At 36.1% G+C, this 15,722-nt stretch overlaps 1 protein-coding gene across 1 annotated transcript in view; it reads right to left on the bottom strand.

The window, feature by feature from the left end:
* The window catches only part of LOC137390778 (pregnancy zone protein-like), a 34,242-nt gene extending 31,532 nt beyond the window's left edge, over positions 1 to 2,710 (bottom strand). The window contains exons 1-3 of the mRNA XM_068077096.1: positions 2,677 to 2,710; positions 1,102 to 1,154; positions 156 to 228 (exon numbers count right to left, since the gene is read on the bottom strand). Of these exons, the coding sequence (XP_067933197.1) occupies positions 156 to 228; positions 1,102 to 1,154; positions 2,677 to 2,710 (160 nt within the window). The remainder of the gene's footprint in view (positions 1 to 155; positions 229 to 1,101; positions 1,155 to 2,676) is intronic.
* Positions 2,711 to 15,722: the final 13,012 nt, after the last annotated feature.

The raw sequence follows: 15,722 nt of genomic DNA, 5'->3' as shown, positions 1-15,722 counted from the left end.
TCGTTCAAAGAATACTGAACGTTTGTTTGTACGCTGTAGTAGGTGCTGGATGTTTGGCATAATCATCACAAGAGCTTATCTGAAATGACATCAACACTCATAACTAAAAGAGGAAGTATGTATTGTCATCACTGGTGAACACTGTAGAGTCTGACCTTTGTGAGTAACCACCTGAGTCCAATGACTGACTCGGGTTCCACTAGGAGTTTCCACTAGCACCTCATCAATCTACAGGCATAGTACCATGGCGTTTTACTAAAGTCGCAGTGCATGATAGTAATGCATTCTAACTGCTCCAATAGTAATGCATGCTGTACTCTAATAGTAATGTATCGTTAGTGATCTAATAGCAATGCACTCTCACTGCTCCAATAGAAATGCGCTCTCATTGCGACAATAGTAACGCACTTTTAAAGCTACATTTGTAATAACCTTTTGGTGTCATAATAGTAATGCACTTTGAGTGCTACAACTGTAATTTAGTGCTACAATAGCAATGTACTCTTACCGCTCTAATAGTAATACATTTTAGTGCGGCAATTGTAATGCACTTTTAGTGCCACAATAATAATGCATTTTAGTGCTACAATAGCAATACATTTTGGTTCTATAATTGTAATGCAGTTTTAGTGCCACAATAGTAATACACTTTTAGTGCTAAAATGGTAGTGCTCATTCAATGTGCAATTTAAACTATTTGAACTATTAGTGCTATAACAGCAATGTATTCTTAATTTTATAATACTGATACACTATTATATATAATATATTATTATACAAAAATGTGAAATGCTAAGTTAGACTTTGGCAGCAGTTCCGTAAAACAATAGCAAAACAAATTAATGATGAAGAGAGAAGATTACCAGAACTGAACAAAGCACGGCATTAATACACCAGCTGAAATATGTATTTGTATATAATACAAGTATTTTATTTTAATACATGTAATAATGTATTTTTATATATTTTATATAATCAATATAACATGCTTTCATTTTGTTATTTGGAAAGTTTATCAAATTTGTTAAATTATGAAACATATCAATGTGAACATGGAATACTTATTCAAGCTATAATATAACATGTAACCTTTTTACTTACGGAAGAAAGTATTGGCCGTAGCCTGCTGTCCACATAGAGCACTCTAAACTTCACTGCAATGAACATAAGTTTGGGGTATAAAACAGGATCTAAACATACACGATTACTTACCAGGATGCACACATACGCGGATGTTCATATCATATGACTAACAATGATTAACTACTGAGCACACAATTTACTCCATTCTCTAATCCAGTCTAACAGCATGATGACACCTGCACTATCTAGGACTCTAGGAAGAAGCACATGATGATACCTCCACTGTTTACACAAAAGCGCATGATGACACCTGCACTATCTAGGCAAAAGCACACGATGACACCTGCACTATCTAGGCAGAAGCACTGATGACACCTGCGCAGTCTAGGCAGAAGCACATGATGACACCTGCACTATCTAGGCAGAAGCACATGATGACACCTGCACTATCTAGGCAGAAGCACTGATGACACCTGCGCAGTCTAGGCAGAAGCACATGATGACACCTGCACTATCTAGGCAGAAGCACATGATGACACCTGCACTATCTAGGCAGAAGCACTGATGACACCTGCGCAGTCTAGGCAGAAGCACATAATGACACCTGCACTATCTAGGCAGAAGCACTGATGACACCTGCACTATCTAGGCAAAAGCACATGATGACACCTGCACTATCTAGGCAGAAGCACATGATGACACCTGCACTATCTAGGCAGAAGCACTGATGACACCTGCGCAGACTAGGCAGAAGCACATGATGACACCTGCACTATCTAGGCAGAAGCACTGATGACACCTGCACTATCTAGGCAGAAGCACTGATGACACCTGCACTATCTAGGCAGAAGCACATGATGACACCTGCACTATCTAGGCAGAAGCACATGATGACACCTGCACTATCTAGGCAGAAGCACTGATGACACCTGCACTATCTAGGCAGAAGCACTGATGACACCTGCACTATCTAGGCAGAAGCACATGATGACACCTGCACTATCTAGGCAGAAGCACATGATGACACCTGCACTATCTAGGCAGAAGCACTGATGACACCTGCACTATCTAGGCAGAAGCACATGATGACACCTGCACTATCTAGGCAGAAGCACATGATGACACCTGCACTATCTAGGCAGAAGCACTGATGACACCTGCACTATCTAGGCAGAAGCACATGGCTTGTATTAATATCATATAGTAATACTGACTATTGTTTAAATAATCACTTGAATTCCATTTACTGCATGTACATTTCCGTTCACCCAGTAGAAATGACAACAAAGCTAACTTGTTTACACCCAGATATTTCCGCCCAGTTACTTCTACTTTATCACCCTCAACAAACCACACAAGTTTGATGACTTAGCAGTCGTGGAGAGTAAGTAATTTTTTACCTAAAAACTTGAAAAAATAATTTCAAAATCTTTGCAAGTGTTCCACGTTACTAGAAAGTTACTGAACACAAATACTAAAAACAAGCGCATTCAAGCAGCTGAGCTGACAAGAAGAAAGCCTGTTTGATTGCTCATTGCTGCAACAGAATCTTAGACCTAAAATGAAAGTGTATTATTGGATTCTCTACAAAACCTGTCTGGCCTGGCTGGTAAATGGGCTTATCCATCTGTATGAATCCAAGGCCATCATCTAGAGGATAGACAAGAATAGCGAGGGTGCGACTGTCATTGAACCGGTAAGAGGTGGACTCCTGTAGACCGGATACTTCCAGTTTAGCGTTATAGGCATTCTTCAAGTCATCAGAGTTTAGCGTCAGAAAAGTGCACTCTCTGTGATCTGTGTAATAAAGTCGTAAACCATAGAAATATACCCATTGACTAACATACAAAGCATAGTGATAAAATAACAATATATAACATAAATCACTCTGAAGATAACGTCTGAGAATACAATCGTTTTAGCTGTTAGAGTTAAATGCAAAAAGGTGAATTCTGGGCATGGATTATTTCTACGGCATTTGTAAAACCAGATGACCTTTTATTATGATATTCCGATGTCCTAAATCCTTACTCTAGTAAGAGCTGTGTTTGTCTGTCTAGCACCATGATTAGAGTTTGGGATGAAACATCGCTTCATACAGGATTTGAACATGTTACATTCAGCTTAGCAGCCCGGCGCTCTAACACATGGGCTAATCTTCCATCTTGTAGCATTTCAGAATAATTGTGTACACACTTATTCTCTGTGCTTTATCAATACACCTGACGGTCTCTCATGACACACTAGACTGTTAGGGTACTAATTTAGATATGTATAAAATCACTGACTAACTAGTGTGAACCCTACAATCAGCACCATGTTAACACTAGTTAAAGTGATATGGACCAAACAATCAGCACCATATTAACACTAGTTAAAGTGAAATGGACCAAACAATCAGCACCATATTAACACTAGTTGAAGTGATATGGACCAAACAATCAGCACCATGTTAACACTAGTTAAAGTGATATGGACCAAACAATCCGCACCATGTTAACACTAGTTAAAGTGATATGGACCAAACAATCAGCACCATGTTAACACTAGTTAAAGTGATATGGACCAAACAATCCGCACCATGTTAACACTAGTTAAAGTGATATGGACCAAATAATCAGCACCATATTAACGCTAGTTTAAATGATGTGAACCCAACAATCAGTACCTGGTTCAGAAAAGATAAATCACAACTTCTAGTAGAATGTAATCATCACTGACTATCTGGCCAATTACTCAAGAAAAACATCCTGGTTTCTCTATTCAAGAATATAATCCATGTTTTAATAGATGAGTTAAGAAGGGGAGTGTGTCTAGCCTGACTGTCAGTCTCCTCCATCTTTACAACTGCTCCGAGCACACAACTCATTGTCGTTGTGTATCCATAAATTCAACTATTATATACATCAACTTCAAGTATAAACTATAGTAAATACATTGAAAGTTACTAACGATTAAGTGAAGGTTGAAGAGTGACTTGAACAGTCTGCACAACTTTTTCTTCTTCTCTCTTGGGAACGTTGGAGGAGTGACGAGGCGTTCTCGACTTAACAGCCAGCCTGATAGTCACATCTACCGGTTCCAGAGACTCCAAGTTATGCAGAGAGACACACACAGACTCTCCTCTATTTGGAATGAAGCGATTCGGCGCTGTGATGATGTAACCTCTACAAGGTCAGGTGCGCTATAATTGTTAGTGTGTCTAATAAGTTCATCAGAAATGGTAAAGATTTCACCAGAAGTGAATTTAGACAGTTTAAACAGATAATCTGCAATCATACATAATTTTACTTATCTATTCGACTAGATTATGTTCAGACACCCTTGCCTTAACTTAGTATTGCTTCTTAGAAGGAAACTCGTTAATTCAACTCTTGCCTCAACCATTTTACAGCTAATATGCCTATATATGCAAAAACAATGCATGACCTGACTAATCAAGTTATGTTAAACTCATGTGTTAACTCTTTCATAGAGTGGCTGACTTCTGATTTGTGATACATCCTGTTCACAGACATGAGCACCCTGACTGTAATCACAATATTTTGTTTTCTTCTATAAAAATAAATAAAACCAGTCACATATTGGTAGGTTGGTTTGTGGATGCAGTGTGCCTTCTAGGGCCTTATACGCTGCTCGAGTTGATATACTTACAAACTGCTGTCGTTAACACAAGTTATAGGATGAAAAATTTAACATAAACATAGATTGTTTGTTGTCACCAATGCTTACGAACATGTAATTATTATAAACACTCCCCTTCCTTTCTAACAGATAATCTATTTTAATGGGAATATCGAGTAACAGAAAAGTTTAAAAGATATGGTGCCAGTTATAAAACCATCAAACTGTTTCAAACACTAACTGTTTATATATCCTAACACTAAACAGAAAAATATTTATATTGAAGATGAAACTACATAAGACATATATGACCTCGTTGAAACATCTCTGCTGAAGGAGGTAAACAAAGTGACTATTTATCAGCTCCAAAATGGCTCACACACCTAACACAGCAGGCCAGCAATGAAATCATTTTCATAATCATTTAGAGCTACGTACCCGAGCAGAAGGTTGCATTGAATTGCGACCAGCCAGATATATTTCACGAGAGTTCTCATGGCAGTAGTTTTCCAAGATACGACCTTCTAGTTGAAGCGTATTTGTGATTATATCGCTGTCTGAGGTGCTTAGTTGCTTAACAGGTCACCATAAGAGGTCACTGTATGCTGCCGCGATGGATGACCTCTTGAGGTCAACTGGGAACACATGTTTCTTTGATTAAACTGATGAGACACAGGCCCTCTTATGTTTACATAAAGAGAAATGCAATCAGGAAGATTCGATCAGAACGGAGAATTGAATTTCTTGTTGACCAAAACATCAAATATTTAACTGTAGCGAGTTAGTTGTGGCAAGCACCAACCAGTACGGCCGGTCGGTTTTAGACTCGGTTGCTCTAAAACAACCGCAAAGATTCTGTAATGCAAAGATGATTCAATGAATAAAATGCATTCCAATGAACGTTTCATAATCAGTGAAATGTGACCTGAAGCAGAGGTCATGTTTGATCAATTGAAATTTATCGTTATTTGAAATCCGATACAGACAAAGTATACACCTATGAGTCACCTCGCCAGACTAATGCCTTAAAATTTAGATAAACAAGTGCTGTTACGATTGGTAGTCCATAACAATGTTTATACAGACGTCAGCAAAATTGTGACGCGCTGCTATTGAAGACAGTAAAAACAAACTTGCCCGCTGCATGCATTTGGGAGTTTTGGGAGCGCTAGTTTTCTAAAGATAACTCTTCGACTATTATATAAATAAGAGATGACATTACAGAAATAAAAATGGTACCTTATAGGCTACAGAACTTTTAATACAAAATATCAGCTAATAAGATTTTGCATTATTTTTTTCAAATGTCTGCTTTGCTCCCAAAAACAAAACACAAATGACTTCATGAACCAGATAGTATCATATACTTGAAATTTTCATGCAACATTTTTCAATATTATAACTACTGAGTAACTAAACTAAGATTATGCATGTCGATATTCACAAGAATATCTAAAATATGACAATTCCCTTAATGCAACCGAGCTTCTGCCAACAAAAGCCTTTCTTATCTTAACGTTAAAGATCAAGGAGCAATTTGATATGAGTTATGTCACCCTTTGTTTATGCATGGAGTGCAGTATGTGTCTATCACAGAGATGTTTAGTTCAGTTTAGTCTGTAGCATACACTTAAAATTCACACTTGAGAAATAAGCAAACACACCAAACAGCAACTACAAACGATGAGGATGTCAACGGGAAATAGCTGAATTAAGTGGCCGTTCTTCTAAACAAAGTAGTACACTTCTAGACAAAGTAGTACACTTCTAGACAAAGTAGTACACTTCTAGACAAAGTAGTACACTTCTTTCAAAAGTAGTTGTAAGACGCATTAGTTTAAATTTGCAAAAGAACGGCACTTTAAAGATTTTTGGAAGGCCAGACATAGCAGATATACCAGTCTTTCCTAAGGTAACAGACATTAATACAAATCATACAAATACATATGCATATCATCAAATACAAAGATAAAATAAACTATTTTACAGCTATATTTTGCTAAAATTAATGTCTGTTCGGAATTTAGAAAATTATGACGTTTTGATGATTTAAAAATGAACTCATAATGATATTAAAAGAGCACAATTACTTAGGTGTATTTTAAGCATGTTAAGGGTGTTCCGAATGGTACAAATTTGTTGGAATCAATAGACTGTTAGATACAGCTACTCCATGTCTGAACAATACATGTACTTTAGAATGTGTTTATATCGATGGCAGCCTTGGAGACATTCAAAACACTTACAAATCAGTATCAATAGAAATTATAGATTTTTAACAACATTTAATGCTAATGCCTACTATAACTAGTTGAATCAGAGCGGTAAACACAAAGACCAATGAAAAACTGACATTTTGGAATAGTGGTGCGAATAAAACTAAGGTAATAAAATGGAAACACTCCATCAGCACTTTGTTTTTGCAAAAAATGCAGTATTAGAAATTGGCACTTATTACCATCTCTCCTGTGATATTTGATCTATGTGGGAATGGTATACCAAACAATAAGGCTTGAGTTTGAACTAACAACTGAAGAACTATTAAATGCAAGAAATATGTTTGCATGTTTTTTACAAACAAAACTACAACATATCAAGTCAACTGTAGTTTTTTACACAGCTGAGACATGATAAAATCCTCCCTCGCTTTACAGGTAACACATAAGAAGTCATTCGTGAGTGTTGGCCATCTCTACATCTCCATTGTAATATAGAGTAGTCTACTAGTTACCTAGAGATCAATAGCAAGCTTGCCTGCCCAGCGCCTATACATTCTTCAAGTACTTCAAAAAACTTTTCTAATTATTACCTAGATAACATCAGACATAACTATACTGTTTATTTTCCTCTTTGCCAATGATTTGGCTATACATAGGATGTCAGGTGTTAAATTGTGGTAATAAAACGGCTTATGTTCAGTGATGTTATAAAATGCAGCATCCAGTAGTGTCAGGAGAGATATTGATGCTTGTTAGAGATACGAGCATACTTACTGGAATTGTGCCAAATTAACAAGGTGTAAAGTCAGAGATAGCTATGCATGTATATGGCTGACGGCTGGCAGAGCATAGTAGCCTACTGCTTAAACTTTTCATCTCAATTAAAACACTTGCAGACTGCATAACCCACTTACAGTGAGTTTTACATTTGATGTCTTCTTTAGCGCACACCACAAAATGAATCAAAGATTCTGTGTCCATATGTTTGCAGCAGTGTTTAAACTTTGTATCAAAAGGATGTTCCTAAACAAACTGCCGGTAGATAGATTGCTGAGACTGCCACCAGCTGACACAAGTCACACTTTATGGAATGATTCCTATTGAAGTGTAGTTCCATTACATTGGTTGACACAACTCTAAAGAAGGCTAGATGTAGTTGCGTCAAAAAAGTCAATTTAATGAAATTAGGACCCATAAAAGGCTAAAACATCAGCTACAATTTGATGCCATTTTTGTCTTTGTAGACCAACCCTGTCCAGAGATATATGCGTTTGAATGAGGCCCTCTTTTAAAAAGCTCACGTTCCAGCGGGTGCCTATTTCGTGACGTCACAAGCAAGGTATCTGAAACGAAACCACGAGCAATAAATATGAGGTCGATTCGTTAGCCAATCATGCGTGCGAAATTTTTATATAGGCCGTAATAAATGTTATCACTCGTAAAACGCGTTGTCTGTGATCTCGAAGATTCTCCTAATTAGAGAATTCATTCTCATTACTCGTTACTGATTCAACGCGTTTCAACAATTACTAAGTTATACATAGTTTTAAAATGGCTTCAAGTTCGAGCGACCGCTACTCAGAGTTATCTGAGCAACTTTTAGTAAAAGATTAGAGTAGACAGCCTATGGCCAAAGCTGACAGGCGTCAGCAGCATTTTGCTGCAGAAGAAGACAGAATGGAGTTAAATTACTTTAGAGTCTTCTATACTTGAGTAAATGTAATATTTTTTATAGTCATAAATACATATACTAATTAATAAAATGATAATTCTTTGCTATCTCCAATCATCGTTTCATAGCTTATCTGCCGTTTTACCTAGCTATAATAATTTTTTCGAATTTTCTTTGGTAAATTAGAGTCATGATTACAAATTATTTTCACTCGTAGGAAGTGGGTAAAATCAATTGATCATTGCAAATCTTTAATTTCCAGAACCAAAGCTTCGAATCGTTGGCTTGGCGTACTTGTGCCTTTATTAAATGTTTATTCGTTTTTAAAATTACACTCGCAATCTATTTAACTCCCAATTTGGAAGCTGTCAATAGATACGCTTTAGAATGACATATCTATGAATGACATATTTATTGCATCTACTTTGTTTACATTTACTTGTTTTACTGATTACAGAATGTTTATGTCGTCCCACCAGCCGAAGAAGCTTTGTCAGTGTGGAAACTGCCATAAAGGAGAAAGCGAGACTTGAATGCATGCTGGATAAGCCATGATGTTTTGTTTGAGTTTGTTGCAGTAGATGAATTTGTCTTATTGTATCAGCTAATACTATGTGAGTGGCCACGACTTGATGAATACTTTTAATAAAAGCTTTATGCCGAGATGAAAATATTTTTGCTTGTAAAAATTATATAATAAAATAATATTGTTGAAGATAATGCAAAACATGATTTGCAGAATATTGTAGTGAATCGGATATGGTATATGGGTGTCCGCAGAACTGGAGAATGTGAGTTCAAATCCAGTTTGCAGCAGACTTCTCATCCTTAAAACTCTATCCCTATCTATATTCTTTTCAAAGAGGTGGCTTGCTTATTAGACTTATTTAGTATTCGGTAAGAATACTACTAGTAAGAAACTATTACGTAGGCAATAGGTAATAGGCGACATAATGTGGGCGGGGCTTATGGGAGGCTGTATATCGTTTGTATGGGTAGCTGCAGAAGTGTGCTGATACAAAGACCGCGTTCTACATAAGTGACTTGACAGAATTACCGTAGACCGGTAGAATTGGTAGTCGGTACCCAAATGTTTACACAACATTTGGAGAAAGTGAGTAGAACAAATTTTCAATTTTCGTTATTTGAGGCCTTTGAAACATTCATAATAATGCATCTGTAGCAGGATTTAAAATTTTATTCTAGCCAACATGAGCAAATACAAAATAAGATATATGCCAATAGAGCCGCGTAAGACTAGACTTTTATCGCAAATACCCGATGTGAATACGAGAGATAGAGACAGGTTGCCAAACGCGTGACATCATTTTGGGCAAGTCTGGGCACGTTTTGGTGGCCTGAGCGTTTTTACGGCAATCAGATTTTTTTGGTTTTAATCTTCAAATATCTTGGCAATGCGATCGTGTAACACAACAAACAACATATCAGCTGATAGAGAAAAAAAATGCTTTCTTTTAAGATCAACTTAAATTTGACGCAACTACATCTTTAATGAGATGGATGAAAGCACTACTAGTGGCAAGGTAAAACAGGTACTAGTGGCAAGGTAAAACAGGTGCATTGGCAAGTAATGCACCCGTTTTACAATCAGTTGGTGTTGCCTGTTTCAGCGCACGTCGCTGATAAACCAAAGCAAAATTGGCACCAGCTAACTTTCAAGGAGGCGATAAGTGGCCAGTCATTGAACCAGTAGCTGAGAATAAGTACGACAAAGTAAAAGAAGCATCAACACATCTGTAGTATTCAACAAAATATTAAAAGGCAAACAACTGTTGGCGAGACAGTTCTGTCTCAGCTACTATGGAAAGGGCTTGGCAGATTCACTACTCTTTCCAGCAACTTTCTGTCATCAGCTGGCAGGAATTTATTGATCAGCTGACCATGTTGTAAGCTAACTAACTTATACCAGCTCCTGAGAGCCTCATATCAAAATAATGCTTTAAATGCTTAACAGCCAGAAATAACTGAGCATCCAGGAGTACTTGCTGACTGCGCAACTCAAATGTCAGATACTAGCATTGTTTTGTGGATATTTTCACTCATGTGCGATTCTATTGTAGAGACATCCTCATCCAAAAGGTAATGTCATGCAGACCTCAATCAAATCAGTAATATACAAGTCATGTTAAATTGAAAGTAAAGCCGTTATAAAACAATAACTAAGAATTGATATGACTGTAACTGGGCCTGTGTGATAATACACACATTTTGCACACAGACTTTCCATTTTGCATAATACTGGAATCATATGCAAAACTGTATCGGCAGCTGTCGTGTGTGAAAATGCTCTTATCATTAAAAAAATATGTTTCTAGTATATTTGATGTGGTACTAGTTATAAATGTAGTTATAATAACATAATAAGGTTTGAAACTAAACATTCAATATTACAGGCTAGTGTGGCTATGAGTAGTGTGAACAGCAATAAATTTAACAGTTATACTGAATGTTTAACTGATTTCCCTTGCCAGCTGCACATATAATGAAGGTCTCAGGTACTGAGGCGATTAGCAAAGTAGTAAATAACTAGGTTTAGGACAAGTTCTTTAGTTCCATTAACTTTCACATATGACTTTATCTACTAATGATTAGAGTTATGAATACTAGGGTTTTGAGTCTTTATATAACCTTGGTTTACAACAACTACCACAACTGACTGATGTACTGAACTGCGGTTAAGCCGATCAGCTTTCTCAGTTCAGTACACCAGCCATCTTGTTTCAGATTAACTTGTCCCTCCCTCTCTTGAGCTAGTTAAAGCAAATCTCAATGCCCAAAGCAACAGTAGGTTGGTGGTAATAGTAACTAATATTATTAAGAAATAATATGCTTTAACTAATGTTTATGTTAAATTCTTAAATATTTTATTGCTAAAACTCTCAGATAAACAATACTATCCAGTCAACATAGTCAACAGTCAGCATAACGAGAACTATATTACAACCCTGAATTTTTAAATAAATTTAACAATGTTGGATATATGCTCATTGCACTCATTGATATGTTTACTAGAGTTTGCAACTGGCTTTTTATGTATAATAGGAGTTCTGGGGACCGATCCATCATAAGCCGAGTTAAAATATTGCTAAGAATGCTATCAAATAATATGCTATAAATTTGCAAATTTATAAGTTATATAATAATCTATTAAATACTACAAATATATATACAAGAACAGATTACATAAACAAACAATAGTTATAATACATGCCGAAACAAAAATTAACATTTTTGAAACAAAAATATTTGCATCGTTTGCTCGGCCAGTTGTATTCTGATTGTTGCTTGTTGTTCTTCTGGCTGTTCAATACATTCCGCAATGTCTTCTGACCTCAACTCACTTTCTGCATTGCTGAATGAGTCCATATTAGCATCCAAACAATTTTTTGGCAAAGCAAAACTTTTACGCTTTGCATTTCACACAAATATTGATAAATCTTTAGCTGGAGGGGCTCTAAGCACAACTTTTAGACTAAAACTAGCCGTACATACACCATCATAAACGTAAACCATTTTTCACATATCGAAGTACCAAGACCGGGTTAAACAAGGAACTACTATTAGCCTGGTACAATTATTAACTATTTCTATAGTTAATAATTTCTATAGTTAATATTTCTATAGTTAGTTGCTTACAAAGTTTTAATAAAAATAACCAAAAAGCTTTAGAGTTGGAAAACAGTCTTCGATACGAACTGAAACAACAATAGAATTAATTATAATTCATGTAACCAAATCATTATTAGTACGATTTAATAGACACTTCTCTAATGATCACATGCTACTATAGGTACGTAAAAATCAAAGAATGTCAAAAAGCCGGTCAAATGGAGGCGGTGTTCAATTAAAGAGTGGCGTGCTATTTTTCAGCCCTTCTCCTATAGGGGTGGTTAAATAGAGATGGCGTTCAAATAAATGTAGCATTCAATTAGAGGTTTTACGGTATATATATATATATCTATATAACTGTCTATATCTATAAGATATATATATATCGTGTATCTACATATAAAAATTTAAGTGTCTACATGTATCTGTCGTTTGCATGTCCAGTTATAGCAATAAAGTTTTAGTAACAAAAAACTGCTTTGCACTAGAATTGAACTCGGTAATCCCAATTCTGCAAACAGATGTGCCACTTTGCCACACAGCCTACTTTCTACACTATGGAATAGTTGTGCACACACAAATTACAGCTGCCAATCTTTATTATCTATGCTTTAGCGAGCAGCGCTTGAACTAAGTTCCTAAAAGAAACATTTTACGAGAAGAAAGATATGCGCCTAGACTTCCCCAAAATACACTAAGTATATATAACATAAACTTAAATAAACTTATAGCACACACAGAAATAAACAAACACCTTCATTTAAGAGTTAGAATGGTGAATGTTGTAATGTCGATTAAACATAAATATTCTGTGCAAAGATGTTTTTATTACCTGTGCAACACCGGTTATTCATCTAGTACAGTGGAACCTCGGTTTTCGAACGACTCGCAGTTCGAACAAATCGGAGTCCGAACAAAAAATTCAAGAAATTCTTGTTTCGTAGTTCGAACAAAAATCGGAGTTCGAACGCCGGTACGACGCGTGTGTGCGTACATGAGGGTGGGATGCTGAGCGGCGTACGGGTGTAGATCGCTATCTCCGTGACCAACTGTTGTCGCATTGTCCGAGATTAAACAAATGTGTAGCAAATGGGCCGAGTTACAGAATTTCGTTGAACTTCACCACCCCGATAAAGCTGCAGCCACCAGAGTCATCAATGACTTTAACGACACTATCATGAACCACTTCCAAAAAGTGCTAAAAAGAAGGCAGAAGCAAGTGTCATTGGATAGATATTTTAAGAGAAAAGAACATCCTGTAGCCGAGTAAAAAATCCTATTCATAATTCTTTTCTTTATCCTTTTTTATTTTTACATGTTCATGTTAGCGTAATCTTTCGTATAGAAGATTACGACAACGCGAACGTAGAATTAGCCTGGGTTACATTTATGTTTATGTTATTTGTGTCTTTGCCATTTTGCTTAACATTTTCTGAGATATAAATTGCTTTTTATGTGTTGGTCAGCATTTTAATGTGCAATTTCATGCATAAAATAATGTATAAAATACTAAAAAGGTAAACATTCAGGGTGTTGGAACGGATTAAAACTTATATATATTAATCCTAATGGGAAAACCTGTTTCGGATCTCGAACAACTCAGTTTTCGACCAACCTTCTGGAACGGATTGTGTTCGAGAACCGAGGTTGCACTGTATATATATCTGACAGATTTGAATATAATTATGAAAATTACATTAAATTGACTAAATAGAAAGTGCTCAACAGGTTAATGGTGCTTGTGATGAAGCATAACAAAGTTCAAGTGTCTACTTATCTTTATTTCCAGCTACTCTCAGTTTCATGCATTGGCATTTCTCAGGCTGTATTAGCGCGAATGCATACACCATGGCGTCCTTTTTTTCTAAAACTGAGTCATCAGAGATTCAGTTTTAAAGAAAAAGGGCAACATCACGGCTGCAATTTTGCAACTAAACTAGCTCCAAAATTTGGCCCTACATTACTCTATCCACGGCAGCAACTTCAAATTATTTATTTATTCCCAATGCGCCTTATCTTCATAAATCTTTCTAACCTTGACTTAGACTTGCTATGCCATTTCTGTTTTAACGGTCATCCAGATAAGTTCCTTCAATTCGCCAACTACCTAGCTTTTACAGTTTTTATTTAGGGAAATTATAATTGTGTAGAAAGCAAAAATTGAGTTAGCAGGAAATGCATGCTACTATCTAACAACCTGTGATATGCTTGATATTGTAAACGCTTTCATCTATATCCTTGGCTTGCCATTTGTGAAACTTGTATTTGTTGATATTTGGCTACATAATTCACATAAACTCTGCCATAAGAGTAATTTTCAAATTAACATATTTAGTTAAGCTAGTGATGAGCCACTCATACTTTTAATGTTTTTGCACAAAAATAATTAGCCATAATCTATAGTTCACCAATCACCATATTTTTAATTTGAATACTGTAACCTAACTGTTTTAGAATCTTTACTATATAAGGTGATGCTTGATAGTCAGAAAAATCATCAGCTCTAAAAACTAGCAAATCACAATAATTTTTTTTTATTGCTCAAGAACCATCCATTTTTAAGGCTAAAAATGAAAAGTAGTTTTAGGTGCTGTTCTGGCCTCCAGCAACATATATGATTCATGGAGCATTCATTAGTCACCTCCATGTGAGCTATAGCGTTTGGCCTAAACTCCACAATAATCGCTAATGTTAAACAGCATTGGTATTTCTGTAATCGACATTCTTACATCCTGTCAACTTTTAGTGGTTTTATTACACTGGGGCAATGCTAGAGAGGTATAGCAATTAATCTAATTAGCTTGAGCAGCCAAAGGTTGGCATAAGATAAGTGTTATGAAACTGGATTTTTCTGACTTGCTAGCAATAGTGTGTATTGTGTGAATACAGTTTTATTGAATTTATGTATGCTCATTGACACTAGTGCTACAACTCAGCATTTTTTTATTGAATTAAGTACAAATGCCTAGATGGGTGGTAATGCCTGAACCTAAATAGCTTCTAACACAGACTGACTTCTGTATGAGTTTTATAAAAATAAGTAGTGTGACCACAACCCTCAAGTTTGCATGTTACAAATGACCTCTATATTACATATTCAATCAACTGAAGGTGAACAAAACAGGAGACTTGTATTTAAAAAAAAACTGCTTGATGGGAGGCCTAAACATGTTGGCAAAACAGTTAGCAGTGTGAACACACGATTTCCTTTTTGTTATTGCTTTAATCTGTCTCATAAGTAGACCACGATTAGTAGTGATGAGAAGACTGTTAGTGCAGACCTGCTGAGTAATTCTCTATTAAGGGGGTTCCACAAATTAGTAGGATTAGTAGTCAATTTCTGGCTTCTCTTTGGCCATTATTACTAACATAGACACTATGAAATTAATATCTATCTCAATTAGAATAAAATGAGGAAGCTAAAAACGAAGCTACATTGTTCATTTGCTTTTCACCTAGAGCAATAAACTGTTTCAATAACAGCCATTCTATTA

This window comes from Watersipora subatra, chromosome 3 (assembly GCF_963576615.1).
Source record: "Watersipora subatra chromosome 3, tzWatSuba1.1, whole genome shotgun sequence".
Lineage (NCBI taxonomy): Eukaryota > Metazoa > Bryozoa > Gymnolaemata > Cheilostomatida > Watersiporidae > Watersipora > Watersipora subatra.
This window is presented reverse-complemented; position numbering and strand designations above follow the sequence as displayed.